This window comes from Solea solea, chromosome 1 (genome assembly GCF_958295425.1).
Source record: "Solea solea chromosome 1, fSolSol10.1, whole genome shotgun sequence".
NCBI classification, from domain to species: Eukaryota; Metazoa; Chordata; class Actinopteri; order Pleuronectiformes; family Soleidae; genus Solea; species Solea solea.
Genome location: NC_081134.1, coordinates 9,237,889 through 9,254,557, shown reverse-complemented (window position 1 = coordinate 9,254,557; position 16,669 = coordinate 9,237,889). Strand labels below are relative to the sequence as shown.

The following is a 16,669-nucleotide window of genomic DNA, read 5'->3' as shown; positions in this document are numbered from 1 at the left end:
ACTAACGCACACACATTTCTGAACAAGTCTACCATTACGTACTTGTTTACTGTTTAAAAAAAAAAGGAAACATGTAACCTTATTGCACTTAATTTGTTCTCGGGTTGCACTGTGTACATTTATTCTACATGTAATTATAGTGAATATCTTTTCTATTTACAATGTCTTTCCATACATTGAGTGTATGTGCTATGTTCAATTTGTATTCTGAGGACCTTTTGCACAAATGTTTCCTTGGGGATGAATCTTATCTAGTCTTATCTGTCAAAGTTTCTTCTCCGATATCACTTTATGAACACCACCAACTGACTACATTATTATTATTATTGTTATAATACAGTGTATTACCAAAGTATAGTGGTATTAATTTATTATAAATCTAACATCTCTACAGTGGTCTCATTCTAACTGTAAGGCTAAAAACGTCCCAGTTGCATATGAATAAGTGAAAGATACAAAAAAAAGTTACAAAACTATTGTTGAAATTTTATTTTTATTTACTTTTGTTTTTAAAAACAAACAAACAAACAAAAACACATCAACAACTAAGCTGGCAAAATCATATCTTTCACGTTCCATTCTCTACCCTGCTTGAGGCTACTTCCTACACATACGGGTAGAAGCTGAAGCGAGAGGTAAAAACGTGAAATGAAATGTTTGCACCGTTTGTCCAGTTGTCTGCTCATGTCACATTTTGGTAAGTCAACCTCAATGGTTACTGCGATGGGGCCAAACACATGAAAGCTATTAGTGTTTTCAAGGAAAACATGGATGTTAAAAATGATTCAGCAATTTTCTTTTTAAAGCACTAGCATCAACTAAGGGCAAGAAACATGTCAGGAGACAGAAAATCAATTATTACAAGTTACAGCACCTCAGTTTGCCTCTGAACTAATACTCCAGCAAGAGAGGGGGGTAATGAGAGCGTTCAAGAACATCCAGTTTTCTGTAGTTGTTTAACTAAATACAATCACCTTCGTGATCGATTCACAGAGACTAGGTCAAAGTGTTCAACAGACAGGTTAAAGGACGTTACAGTGATCTCAGCCAATCATCATCAAGGATCAGTATTCTCACTTATATAAGAAGCTTGTTAGTTTTTTTGCAAATGTTAATATCTCTTCGGTAACAGATAAGCGTTGTAAATTCTGCGTCTCTCCGATTGAGTCACTGTGGTAATCTGCATAGATTCCAGTTCTTGAACTCTCACATTAAAACTCTTCCATCCAGATATTCAAGACATGTTGCTAGAAAGGCCAAAAAAAAAACCCAACAACAATCAGACAGACACTTAAAACAATGTAAACATCAAAAATGGCAGAAACATCCAAAACATTGCTAAATGTAACACTTAATGAATGCTGAAAAACCCAGTGCTCCAGTACAAATGCTTCAATCAAAGTATTTGTTCTGCAGCCTTTAATGCACACATATTTGCATGGCAGCTTACATCATACAGCATCATACAAGTGCAAAACATCTTTATTTATTTTTTTAACTTAATCACTCATGCAACTTGTCGGAACAAGGTTAAATTGCACAAAAAAAAAACGAAAATAATTTGCAAGCGCAAACTTGATGATCACACGTGGGCCTTTGGGTGAGAAGAAAAAAAAGAAAAAAAGATATGCATATACATATTATATAAACACATTTGGACGTCCTTCACAAACTGAGAACTGTAAAATATATCTGCTGTAAGAACAGTGGCGCAAAAAAATACCATTTTGACATACAGTAATACTTTTTTTTCTTTCACAATGTAAAAGTTTGCACTGTCCACACAACAAAATGCTAAGCACAAGCCCTAAAAGGCCACAAAAGTGCACGTTATCGGGTCAGATGGAAGCCACTGGAAGAACGGAGCGTCGTGAGAGTGGGAATGAACACTCCCAGTGTCGCACAGGAGCTCTCCCACACTCTCAGTGTCCTGCAAGATTAATAGTTAGAGAAGGGAAATCTGGAGCAGATATTTATTATACATGCAGGCACACATGACTGCAGCCACACACACACATTCTTCTACATAGACCGTTATGATGAAAGTGGCCAACATGTAACCTTGAACCTTGAAGATGAAACATTCACCCACTCCGTCACATTATCATTCGAGTAGCTAATAATACAAGTTACTTAAATCTTGGTATATTCTGGGAGTCACACACCTCGTACTCAGAGGTCTCTCGCTTTCACAGACGTCCTGAGCAGTGACTGCGTACAGAAAGAAGATGGCCTTCTATTTGATCGTTAAGTTTCAACTAAGCGGTCAAAGACGCAGGCCAACTTCAGCCTCACCGCGTCACCACTGCCGGACGTTGAGCTGCACAGGAATCGAACAGTGAATGAAGGTCGGCTTTTCAAGCTACTCTTCACGAACACGAGAGCCTGAGGCTTGTGTGACGGGACTTATCGAGGAGGGTGGCTTTAGTGATTCAGAGGGGAATGTTTGAAGCCACACTTTCTGTGAGAACCCGACAAGGATGGGTGAGTTCTTATGAGGCCACATTCAACCTTAAATCAACATTCCTTAAACTGCCTATTCATACAGTAGTTGCACAGCAATGAGGCGAGGGCAGACTGGTGCAGACAGATAGTGCTAAGTGGGGATTCTTTTGTAATTGAGACTGACCTACATTTAGTTACCATCTTTCCACCGTTACAATATCGTCTATATGAAAGTGACTTTTACTCTTTATTTAAAGACAATGACGCAAGTTAAACCTTTGTTAAGGCCACTGAAATGTGCTTAAATAGTTTCCTTCAGAGGTGCCTTGTGTTTTCATCGTCTTTCCTGTCATTACTATTCTTGTACAAACCCACAATACCAATAATCATCTGTGACCTACAGTGCCCTCCATGTCTTCTGTCAGGTTAATAAAAGGGAACGGGGGCTGGTGATGCTAATATGTTAACTTTTTTTTTTTCCTTTCCTTTCTATTTCATGTGATTTTCATTTGTCCTTGTATCTGGTCCACAAGAGCATCTTCAGTTTTCCTTTGGTCTTAATTTTGACATTTCATGCCCACTTGCGAAAAAGGAGCAACTTTCTCAGTCATTTGCTCAATGCATCCTCCTTTAGTCGTAGGAAGAATACGTGGCTGGGGGCTAACGGCCAAGCAGGTAGACCACCACTTCATAGGTGCACATCATAATGGCGGTGTTGGGGATTTGTCTGACAAGGTGGGTGATTAGGCCGCGGTACAGCGCCCGGTATCCCTCCTCTCTGGGTACTGTGATCAGAGTTTGGAAGAAGGAGCGATACTTGCTGCCCTCTTCTCGTAGCCGTGTTCGTATCACTTCTGCAATTGTAAAAGAAAATGGTGATAAATACACAAGTGGTTCTTGTCACACTAGCTATCTAATCCTAAACTTAGCAAGGTGTTCTCTCATTCTTAGAGAAAGTGTGGGAGACAAACATACCATGAGGGTAGGCTATTGAGGTGGCACAGGTCTTGGAGGTGGCTGCTGCAAGCATCATGCCCACAAAGTCTGAGGCGTCTTTGGCCGACTCGTCCTCTTCGTCCATGCTTGAGTGGGCCTTGTACTCGAGCAGTTTACGTTTGATGCTCTCATAAATGACAAAATGGATAACAGTCTCAGAGATGCCGGCATAGGAGGCCGACATACCCCTGTAAAAACCACGCAGGCCGTCCATCTGGTACACCCGCCGCACACACTCGAAAGCATTCATCTGCCGCTCACCCCGGTTTCTGTGATCACAAAGAGCTTTTTAAATTCGAGTTCAATTAATATAATTGTCGTCAAGTTATTACAGTATTAAGGTTTAAGGCTCACCTGGCATCCAGCTGCAGACGGGTCTTAATCAGCCAGATGGGATTGGTGGCGGTGATGGCTGTGAACCCTGGGGAATTCAGAGGAAGTGAGAGGATCAGACAGATGCAGAGACACTTGGAGGATCACAATCTAACCAAGTGTACTAAATAGTCTATACTGTGCAGTAAACATCAACAGGTTTCTCTTTTTAACTTGTCAGTGAGCCATTTCATTCTAGTATTAAAATGGAGTTTATGTATCGATGTTTTCCATTTGTTAAGGAATTTAAGGAAGAGATGGGAAATGAGGATAAGCAGTTTGGTTCTAATGAATAACAAACTCATCCTTGTGAGTTTTCAGATATATTATGACACATTTGTAAGACACAGCACAGTGGTTTTGACAGTGTTCTCTAAATGTTATAGTTAAGCAACAGGAAATTAATGTTTCCACTAATTCGTCAAGGACTGCAAGTCTTGCATTATATATAAGATCCTACAGACAGGTTACTGGCCTGATACTCACACGGCAAGCTCAAGTGGAAAAGCAGGGAGAAACAAGACGGTGTCTTGAGGAGATTGTTAAATTATTCAGTAAGACTAAAGTGGAAAGTCTCAGGACTGAAAGACTTCACTGTGGCCTCTTAACGTCCTAAAGATGGTGGCCAACCCTGTTCTACAGGTCTGTCCGTCTTCACAGCCAAACGCAGTGTTAGTTTATCTTGCAACAAGAGGCCAGTCAATGACAAAGACTCTGAAATGCAGTAAGACGGCTCTAATGTGCATGGACAGTATAAGGCAGGCATGAGCATGTGCATGTGTTTGCATACATGGGATATTACTTTGAACAGAAATTGGCTATCAGCAGGCAAATTTACAGTTTATAAAGTATGATTTGTAGTAAATAAGTATATAGTAAATAAGTCATTATGAAATAACCCAAAGTGTCTGAAAAAGACGATATAAGACAGAGAAACCCAACATGGCTCCTTGCAGAAAACAGCTGCACAAGTCTTGAGCGCATCTAGTCTATCAGTGCAACAGAACCCTACGTTAAGGCAACTGCATGAAGAAGAGAAGATGACACTCAACTGTTGAAAAGAAGAAGAGAACAAAAAAAGAGGAAGAAGAAAAAAAGAGGGAAGTAGAAGGAAGTAGCGTCTATGGAGTGTACTCACGAGGGAGGGGCAAAGCTCCTCCAGCTCCTCCCCGCTGCAGCTAGTAGCCTGCAGATATGGGGGGCACAGTTGGCAGGGATCTCCCACCCAATCACGCAGGGGTGAAAGCTTTACAGTAAAGCCCTAAAATAGACACAGGCTTTTCTGTACCACAGTCACACACAAGCAGCAGTCACATCTACCCCCAGCCCCACCAACCACCCCAACCACCCCAACCCACTGATACAGTACAAGCAGACAGAGAAGAGATGGGAGGTGATGGACTGGCCTCCCCCATCTTTCTCCATACTGTAAACCCAACGTTATCCCCCTGCCGTGAAAATGTACGTTCAATTCCTTGAAGGAAATGGTTTTTACATTTTCATTTTCTTTCATTTTCAAATGACCACAATTTATCCCCTCCCTTTACTTCCATTAACAAAGTGGAATAAAGAAAAATGTTGACTGAACATAAGCCAACCCAATCCAAACCTCCAGCTCCATTTCACCGAAGCGAGGCAACACACAGGTACAAAATGCAAAAGCAGAAAATTTGAAGGCGTATTCTTCATAATCATTGTACCATTGTAAGAATTTCTAATCTACATATACTAGGAAACATTAGACATCTACCTAAAATATGGTAGAAAATAAAAGAGAGTCAGGTGGAAATGCTAACCTTGTCGTTGTGTACTGTGGACTTTAATGGGTGGATGAAACAAGTGAAGAGAATGCATTTTATGAGTGTGATGATATACTGGTGACAGTGAAGCTGAGTCTGGCCCAAATACCCCTCTGGGGCAATCCTAATTAAAAAAAAAAAAAAAAACTGGGGTAAATTTAAAATTAACTTTCAAATGTCCTTACAGGGAGGGAATGAGTCTCCGGAGAGCAGGTCTGTTTCAGGAGAAACATGTCATCAGATAACTTCTACAGGAGTTATTAGACAAATTATCTTCAGTGTCACTGAACATGAATCAATGAATTGTGTAACAATATTATGTATATTTATGTTAGTGGAAGTGAACCTCACCTGCTCTCCTGCGTAGTAATTTAAATAAGTCCTGAAGCAGATACTGTACATGTTGCATGTTGTGAAAGACGATCTTTTCATGGAAGATAATTCTTACTCGGAGTTTGACATACATTCAAGCCAAATATGCTTCCCAATGCGTCTTTCTCAAATTGTGGCTCATTGAGACAAATTGAGTGAATCAGCAGATGTGTGCGTGTGTGAGTTAAAGGGGGAAAGAAAATCAAAGGGGGACGACATGCACTTTCCCATGTGACAGTGTGTGTGTGTGTGTGTGTGTGTATGTGTGTATGGCAGCCACTCACAGCTGTTGTCATGTTTGTACACAGCCGAGCATTTGTAAACGTGGCAACAGGAAAATATGACACCGACTGCTTTATCAAGCTTTTTAAACAAATATTAGGACAGCAGAGAGTCAACACTACTGAAGCCATCAAATATGTCAATGGTTATGGGCTATGGTTGTGTTGTAGCATATCCTTGCCTACATGTATCCAACTGCCATTTGGGCGAAGAGATGTAAATGACATCAAGAAAAGTGACACTATTCTCAAAGCCTGATGAAAGATATGTTTCCATCAGTTGTATCACTGTATCTAAACCACATTCACTACTTTATGACTTTCAAACGGGTGAGAGTACCACTGAGCAGAATCTGTCATGTGAACTCGCTCAAAAAAGAGGATGTCATGCTCGATGATGGTGTGATACAAATTCTCCTTAAAAATTGGAGTCGATGGATGATGCCAAAAAAAAGCAAAAATAGTGATTACAACCTCCGTAGCAGTGACAAGGTTAGCATTTCTTTTTTTAAGCAGACAAAAATAAGACACATCCAAATACTTAGTCATTACTTTACCTTGACTATATTGAGATGGCAGACTACAGGAAAGGGGGAAAGTGTGTGTGTCAAGACTTAGCATTACCTAAACTGTGTAAGAGCAACCATAAACTCAAACCAGCAGCAAACACACTGCCATAAGCAATGGAATTTGATTACAAATACATGGTTTCATCATACCAGTGTAAAGAAATGGGGTGCTACCTGACGTGTCCGCCTGAGTGCCAGGGGCCCCGGTTGACCTTTGGGGACAGTGCTCTCTCCTCTATACACACAGAGCAAAGAAGGGGGCCCACACCACACTGTTCAAGTAACAACTGGGATGTTAAACCATTTACAGAGTCCTCTGGAGAGGCCTCAAAACAGAGTAAAAAAAGAGAAAAAATAGGAAAAAAGGGAGAGGGAAGTAAATAATAATAATAATAATAATAATAATAATAATAATAATAATAATACTAATAATAATGATGATGATGGAAGACATGATGGACAACAGGGCCAGGAGAAGAGGAAAGCACAACCTAAACTTTGAGGACCATGTGGTTTAGTTCTTGTTTCTTGTCAGATATAGATACAGTAACCTCAGCACAGTTATAAAGGGATGAATGCCATCAGTCAGTACGTTTACATGCACAGTTTAATCGAGCTACGGCCATAGTCCGACTAAGAAAGGCAATTGGACAACTTGCTGAGTCCAAGTATACATGCAGTTTATTGGCCATGTATGTCGGACTCTGCCTCTGTAGGTGGCGCTGTATCTCTCTATAAGCTAGTGCGTGGACGGTGAGATGGATCGTGCTGTGGTTCTGTGTGTTTCCTACCTGCTGTACATGTCAATTAAATTCAAATTAAAGTAAAATTAGATGAAGTATGGCTCTTATTGTTGCTGTGTTGTTCAAAGAAAGCCCCCGCCGTGTGATTTCCAGCAACAGTACCGCAGTTTATACGTCGTCTCCTTCTACTTCCAGGTCAAAGCCCGGGGAGGAAATTTTGCTGCATGCACAGAACGCCAAGTCCGACGTATACTAAGCATATACGTGGAGGAGTAATCGGACTATGAATTGCATTATTCAGGTATGTTAATCCGACTAAGACTAGCTCGATTTTAGTCGGACTAATGTTTTACATGACATTAAGAAAACCAAATTTGTTTTAGTCTGACTAAAATCTGACTTTTAACATGCATGTAAACGCAGGGAGTGCTACATGTTAAATGCTCTGCTCACTAAGCCACATGTGGGCCATCAAGGCCACCATAAAGAGACTACTTACTGGGTGGATGGGTGTATTTACAGAGGGTATGTGGTGAGGATGCACTATTTTGTGACTGCCATGGTTTCAATGTGCTTGTTTTAATTGCCAGGTGGGAGATGAGTGCTACACAGTGAAATTGTATTTAATATTACAATGTAAAGTGTTTACAACATAAATAAATGTCATTTTTAGGTTTTGTTCCACAGTAAACAAAGTGAGGGCATGTTAAATGAAATCAAAATGCATATTGGTTTGATCCAAAGAGTCTTAAATTGTGCTTTCTGTTAAACTCTGTACTACATAATATTTACATGAAAGAGCAATGTAATGCCTATATAACAGATATTAGTAGTTAGCTTTTGCAAACTTCATTCACAAGCTTTTAACTTTGTGAAGACCCAACCATCCCACACATGTAGACAGAAAGGCATGGCAATGGGAGAAAATGAATGAAGTAGGAAAAAAAAGGATGAGCAGGTAAAGGAAATCTATCTTATGAAAACAAACTGAAATGTTTTTAAATAAACCCCATCATTGAGTCACACTGTTCAGACAGACTGAGAGACAGACTGAGAGACAGGCGGACAGACAGACGAAAAGGCAGAGGAGAGGGAGCCATCATTACCTGCCATCCCAGCTGACACCATGTGCACCTGGGTAGAGTCTGGCTCCAGCACCCCATTTAGCTTCTCCTTGGCTGTTGAATAGGCTGCAAAATAGATCGCCCTGTGACAAAGAAGATGGAGTTCAATAAGAAATAAGAAACATTGGATAAGCAGACTAAGGACTAATCGCCAACTATTTTGCTAATCAATGAATAATTATTTTTATTAAAGTGTTCTTTTATTAATTAAAACCTCTCTCTGACCGTTTAAATATGAATATTTTCTGGTTTCTCCATTAAAACTGAATTATTTTTGGTTTGTGGACATAACAAGACAGAACGCCATCATTTCCTGGTGTGAGAAACACAGATCAACATTTTCTGATATTTTATGGACAAAACAACCAATTGATTAATCAAGAAAATAATCTAATGGAATATTTTATGAAAATAGTAGTTAGTTGGAGCCCTACAACACTATCTTGTTTGCAGTTTGACATCGACAAACCGGGTCTGCTATGATGACAAGGCCAACAATAGATATGCTAGCTGAGGCTACCTCTAATATTAGCTTGACAGGAATTATTGTGACACACCAGTTTCAAGTGGCTCCTGCCGTCACCAAAATGGTGGTGTAATGCGGGCCGTGGAAGATATGCGTATGATATGTGTGAGAGACTGTGAATCACACTGCATGCTTTAAAAGCAGATTTATTCCCTGTGATTCTCACTTCTCCTCACTAAATAAAAATCACAGGATTAAGTCAGGGTTTCTGCTGAGTGGAATTAAATCCAGTGACCTCAAATCCTCCGCCCTCCATGGGAATTGAAAGCACACATTCGTCTTTGTCATAAACATGCTGCTGTGCAGATCAATCATGTGATTGGCTGAGAATGTGTGAGGGCATCACCCACACTTAATGAGTGACACTGCTGGTGCAAGCGTCCTCATAGAAATATTTGGGTTAGAGTTGGGTTAAGGGTTAGGCATTTAGTTGTGATGGTTCAGGTTGGGGTAAGTGACTAGGGAATGCATTATGTCTATGAGGATCCACACCATGAATGCAATACCAGCGTGTGCGTGAGTGTTGCATGCTAATGAACGCCACAGCATACCCAGTGGACTGTGTGCTCTCATAAGCATCAGAGAATGTTTTTAGCTTCTCCAACGTCATAGTGCTGAATCCTAATTAAAAATCGGAGAGAATAACTCTGCAGCCCAGCCACCAAGAGCTTATCTAACAGATAAAAAAGGTAACCAATCAGTATTTTCATTCAGTTATATTGCAACTAAGGCTTGGGTTAAAGTGAAATTAAGTGGATAATGTTGCATCTTAATTAGCCATACATCTCGAAATCTGGAATGTTCTCTGGAGATACAGAATAATAAACTGTGGAGACATTCACGGCAGCATGGTGATCAATCAAATGTGACTTTTTTTACCCATGAAAAAGCCCTTGAATTATGAAGCATCTGAAGATTAAAAAGATGAATGCAGAAATGCGACACAAAACACACCCAGAATAACTAGGATAATACTGCTCATACCTGGAAGGTGCCACACCAACAAGGGTGGGTCCCAGTCCTCTGAAGAGTGAACGGGGCCCTTCTCTCTCTAAAATCAACCTGCAAAAGACAGAAAACAGTTCAATAAAAGCTCTCCTTCATTTACTTTTTTGAACATTTTTAATTACTGTGCATGCAAGCAGTTGTCTTTTTAAATCTCACCAAACAAATCAACAACCCTTGCATTCTGTATGATCATAAAAATAAGAATACAGAGCCACAGGACACAGACAAACAGTCCATCAAAACACAGAGGGCAAACCACAGACGGCATTTCATTTGGCACATCTGTGTTTGTCGCTAAATTTAAATCTGATGTGGGCGCTCTAAGCAACTTGATCAGTAAATAATAATTTATTTGACGTGCTGCCAGGACATAACGCTCAGCCTAATAATATACACTGGGTCACCATCACCATGCTGGAAGACCCACAGAGTATGAAATGACAGGTGTCCTGCTTCAGAGAGTGTTTATCATAATAGCGCACGTTTTCAGTTTCTGTCACCTGAGTTCAAAGTTTGCTTCTATCTCCCCTCGAACGTGTTGACCTCATTCATAATGAGCTTGTCGTGCAGTTAACCTTGACGCGCTGCAACGTTTTACATTAATGTATTTGACAAGGTGACATAAAAGACCCAGAACTAAAGAATTGTACTTTGGCCCAGATTCTAAAATGGCCTTTAGTGTGCAAATTATATTCTTACAATAAATGGCCTCACTGCCACTTGACTAAACAACACATACAGTAGCACCGGGCCTTCTTGGAACAGCTGTAAGTTGTTTTTGTTCTGCTTGTGGCTCAATGAACTGGGCCTTCTAACCAAGCTCTGCTCCTTCAGAAATTATTTATTTACAGTGTGGTATTTAGGTTAGCACACATATCTGAAAGAGACTGTGTTCTCCAAAGTTACCATTTTTTAAATTGTATGTCAACATGCCCTGCTCTAAAAAGAGAACTTGGCCTACACCTCACTGCATGTTGAGTCACTTTGACTTGTGTGTTCTTTTCATTTTCCTGATCCCTCCACCACTGTTCCCTCTTCTGCCCTGCCCCACTCTGTATCATGTTATAGTGGTGTTCTGTTTCTACTTTTGGCTCAAGGACAGCCAACAAAGCTGGTTTATATCGGCACAAGACCAATGTTGAGCCCAAAACAATGCCCTATTAAACTGCAATCTCACAAAGGAGGCCCATCAGTCCAGTGTTTTCAAAACCCGAAAGGACAAAAGAAAACTATTTTGAATTATTGTTACGGTCAATCAATTTTTCAGACAAACAAATGTAAAAAAAAATTGGCAGCCGAAAATATCTAATGCAACAGCTTCTGTCTCATAATAACTCAACACGATAGGCTGCGCGACAATCTCAGTGTAGATTTCCACAGAACAACAACATCTACAATTCTACATTGAATATTTACATAAACCCTTGAGCCCTGGGTGTCCAATGTTCGTTATAATTTTCCAGCTACGTTTTCTTTTCTTTTTTTCTCAGTAGGTGCAAAATAAACACCTATGTAGTGACAGGTTCCTCTAAATCATGACTTCCCATCTTTCTGGTAATGTTCCACTGTGTTTAATGAGATGAGCAATGACACATTATATCGCAGAAGGGAACAAATATCTACTGTGGATTTCTTGCACTGGTTTCCAAGCAACCATCTAGAGAAAGTCGGCAAATAATCCACAGAGCTTTTAATGAGGCTTAAAATTATACATTTTATTATTGGGTGCTACAAATAGGGATAAAATAAAGGTTGAACTTTTAGTGTCTTGGTGTTAGACTCTGTTGTTACCATTTCTCAGAAAAATAATTCACTAGCACAAAACAAAAACTTAAAATCTGGTCCCTAAAACAGGTTAAATAATAGGTGAATGCATATATATATATAAAAGCCATAAATAAATATACAAATAAATAATATCATCCAGCAATACATCAGTTCAGAACATACTTGTAGTGTTGGGCTAAAGAGATATAATATTATTATAAGGACAATGGGCAATTTAAGCCATGCCTGTATGCCAACAAATAACTCCTTTTTAGACAAATTATCTGTTGTTTTACATCGTCAGATTGTGCTGTAAACTATTTTGACTGTAAACAACACAAATGTGAGCAAAAAACACGGAAGTCACTCAGGACATTCTCCAGAGATTCTCCTGCCAGATCCCTTGAGTAAGCTCCAGATAAAGTCCATTGTGTGTGTCTGCTCTGACAGACTTAAAAATAATTGTGTGGAATCTCATGTATTTCTTTTCCTTCACTGACTGGGTTGTACAAGGGAGAGCAACTGCAAAAATTCCCTGACCAATGACACATTTTCAAAAATCAGACATGCCATTGCAGCAATTGCTCTGAATGTTTGCATCCACTTGCCGTCACTCATTATTTTGCAAATTGTGATAACAATGTAGGCATTTAGGCAGCAATACTAGGGCTGTGTATTGGCAAGAATAAAACTATATATTAGGATGGTATGCGCAAGGAGAATTATTGTATGTGTTTTTCCCACATCGAATAGTTTATTTTAAGAAAATAATGTGTAATAATAATATGGGTTTTATTTCTCTAGTGGGAAGTGAAGGACATGGTCCACTGTCAGAAAACCACTCAAGAATATTTGAATATTAACAGAAACAAACTAATTTACTAATATTAATTGACAGTTTGATATGTCTTTACCAGTTTTAAAAACACATGTGAAGATTTGGTTTACATTGAGTGCTCTATATCCATATCTATTTCATCAAAGCTAACCATGGTGTGATCCCTTTAATTAGTTTAATAATGTCTAATAAAGAAAAGCTCATACAATTAATATGACGTGTCATTTTCCTTACTTGAGACAGTGGAGAGGCCCTGGTGGAGCAACACGGGCCACGCTGGCACCATTGACAGTGCTAAGCTGGACTTCTGAGATGTAGAGAGTGATGGAGGAGGACTGTAGTCTTGTTTTCACCACTTCCAGAGGACAAGTCAAAATTGCACCCACTGTACCTCCACATCTGCAAAGGACACAGGGGAAGGTGGTTGGGAGGACAAGGGTTCAGAAACAAAAGGGCACAGTGGAAGAAAGGGATAAAATGAAGAAAAGCAAACACTGCATTTGCATAAATTAGCCATAAGAGAGAAGAGACAGATAGAAATAATGGGTTTTAATATTCTAGTCTATCCTTAATTGTAATCATGAAAAGAGCAGACAATAAAAATACTCCTATCTATCTATCTATCTATCTATCTATCTATCTATCTATCTATCTATCTATCTCCCTATAATATATACACACACACACACACACACACTCATTAACTCACTCACCAAATAATGGTAACACAATCTGTTATTCCATCCAGCTCTTAAGTTACCTTGGAGCAGGCACACAAGCAAACACCGTACATATGAACCTATTGAACTTTTCACCATGTACCGTATTTGAATCTGTATTTGAAGCATTTCAACAAGTCATTACACTTTTATTGTTTGGCTAAGCATTATCCTAAACAATAAAATTGTGATTTGAACTTTTAAATATATAATTTGGAATACTGGTGAAGCATTAGACCATTTCATTTAGACTAGAGAAATAAAAACAACCAAAACTCACTGTAGTCGCACTTATCAAAATAAAGTGTAACCAAGGACCTTGTGATCATGTTGCTTAGACTTTGACCTCCACTCAACAGTTGCCGTCAACAACATGTGAATCAACTGAAGCTTATCCGATTCCTCTCAGAATCATACACATTATCTGATTATAAATACAACAATTTCAGATAAATATCATTGTAAACCATATTTCTTACTTCAGGGGCTGTAGATGCCACTCCAAAACAATGTTTAGTCCCTATGCAGTTGTAAACATGCACATTTGATTATCCACTCTGCAGACACCAAATGCTTTCCAGAATCAGAGTATGGCTTCACAATAAAAACATGAGAAAGCTGTATATTCATTGTTGATTTAATCATTCCGAGGCTTACAAATGCTTTATATGTTAGTATTTAAGTGTATACTAGTTTAATTTGTATGTTGTGTTTGCTGACAAGCAGCAAATTCCTCTAGCTGCACTCCTTTCAGAGTAAGGACATTCATGCTTCCAGGCAGCAGTGACCTATGGCCTACTTTCAGGGTTATGCTGTCTGCTGCACAGGGGCTGTCAGAGGAAGCACAGCGCTGAGGCCCCCAGCTCAGATTTTTGGAAAAAGCAGGTCAGGTCACTCAAGACCAGCAACTCACTGAGTGGTTTGAGGATTTTGACTCTGTGACAAAGGAGTTTAGACTTGTGGTGGGAGGAGATAACCATATTTGACTATCAAAGGTCAAAGATAAAAGGAGAGGTGAGAGACGAAACTGAGAACAGAAGACTGAAAATAAGAGAGAGGTGTCAATACACTTTAGTGTTTTGTTAACAATTAATTTGAGAACGAAACTCTTAAGCCTTTTTACCATAAAGTGTGAATGAGAAGCACTGTATGGGGTGCAGGTTTAACCTACAGTATATCTGTGTTCTCCTCACTTTGTGTCGTTTTTATATGTATTTCTAAACAGGAGACAAGCTGCTGCTTCATCTGCTGTACCTGGGGGCCCTTGAAAATATGGAACATCACATACATTCCATATTTGCTCTATATAACCATATACATCGAGACAGTAGTTGGAATGTAAACAAAGTTTTAAAACTCACCGCTCCACAATACAGATGCATTAATTCATCTTATTAACATTTTAGATTTTTGAAATGTTACATTAGCAGACTGCAAACGAAAAAATGTTCACTTAAGGGGGGCGACTATTAAACCAATTTGTTTTTTAACCAACACTCCAGTTCAAATATTAAACCTTTACCTCTCATTATATCCTGTTCACACACTCAGTACAGAGTGTTTTATTTTGAAGTGCTGACAGGAAGTGTCGTTCTTGACACTGACGTGCATTCCGCTGCTAGTGTGTGTTGTGTCGTGCACGCGCGGGGTAAAAAACGTTAAATGTTAGCTTAACCGCAAAAGATAGCCAAACGACTGTTTATCTGGGTAAACATGTGGCTGTGTTCTAAAATAAACAACAACACATACGTGACATTGGTTGTATGACTTACCCTCCAGCGAACAAATGAACCAGCGTGTCCCTTTGGCTCATTATTTAACATGCTATGCCAGGCAGCGCGCCTAGGGGCTGCGGCGGTGGAGGGCCAAACAGGGGCTGACGTCCCGTCCCTTTCCGTGGCTTTCTGCCTCCGTGAAGATGTAAATGTCGACGGGCAAACGACGTCGATGATGAGGCAACGGTGTGGGGCGACTCTCCGGTGAATCAGACTGCAGAGGGCCAACAAACACCCTCGGAGCTCTCCTAGCTTGTTCCCCGCTTGCACACTGATATCTCCTACTAAAAACTGCAGAGAGCTTCCTCCTCGGCAAGTTAGTCCCTGACAGAAGAAAATGTCTCGCACAAACGGTTTTATAGCTCAACCCTCGGGTTTGTCTCCTTTTTTTCCACCTGATTGCATCGCTGCAGTGAGAACGAAGGAGGCAAAGCTTATAGTATTTACTGTACAATCATAGTCTGGAATACACGCACTGTCATTGGCCAGCCTGGCGCGTGACGTCAGCTCGTCCCCGCCCTGATCATGCACTGTTCACATGGTCAGCATTGAATGAATCAATCAGAGATGCACTTTCTTATCAAGGCCTAAGAAAAATCATCCTCACACAATTATCTCATGTTACAGAGAGGATTATGGCTACAATATTTCTTTGGAAACGAAATTCACAAAAAGACAGCTTGAATTCTCAGATTATGGTCAGAATTCTGACCTTTCACGTGGCCCTTGTCCTCTTCTGTACACCATCTGCAGGTATTCTGACAAGAACACACTGTACTTTATGATATTTTGGTTTTCTTGTGGAGATCACATGTTTTAAAAACATTTAAAACATGAACTAAAGAAGCCCTTTGCATGAGAGACTAGTTGCCTGTATGGTAGTAACACAAGTGCTCTGTAGTCCATGGTAGATTACCAACTGGGACAACAAAGTCTGTTTTATCTTATCTTCTATCAATACTGGAGATTTAAAACTAGAGGAAGCACTCAGAGAGCACAGACCTCCACTCACTTTCTTACGATATCAGTTCACTCCTATATTCAGATCCGGATCAACATCAAAATCCAATCATATCTTCTTTGGTACGTGACCACAAAACATTAAACATAAATATTTCCTTTACCCTTTGAGTTATGCTGCTCACACAGACAGATAAACCCAACCTACATCATCATCTCTTTGTCAGAGGAGACAATAACTAATTCATTTGAGATGGTTTATCACTAAAATAAGTTGTAGACTTGTCGCTCACTGTGAGTACAAGCTTTTCACCTCTGGTGGGAGATATAAGCTGTGTCGCAACTCGATGTGGCTCAGAAGGCACAACTTTGTTA

General features: G+C 39.8%; 1 protein-coding gene across 1 annotated transcript; it reads right to left on the bottom strand.

Moving 5' to 3' along the window:
* Positions 1-474: 474 nt before the first annotated feature.
* Positions 475-15,795, bottom strand: LOC131460663 (solute carrier family 25 member 36-A). Its single transcript, XM_058631336.1, has 7 exons — positions 15,332-15,795; positions 13,075-13,239; positions 10,212-10,289; positions 8,684-8,784; positions 3,796-3,862; positions 3,421-3,710; positions 475-3,299 (listed from the first exon to the last, which is right to left on the bottom strand). The coding sequence occupies exons 1-7, from the start codon at positions 15,370-15,372 to the stop codon at positions 3,106-3,108; spliced, it is 936 nt and encodes a 311-aa protein (XP_058487319.1). The 5' UTR covers positions 15,373-15,795; the 3' UTR covers positions 475-3,105.
* Positions 15,796-16,669: the final 874 nt, after the last annotated feature.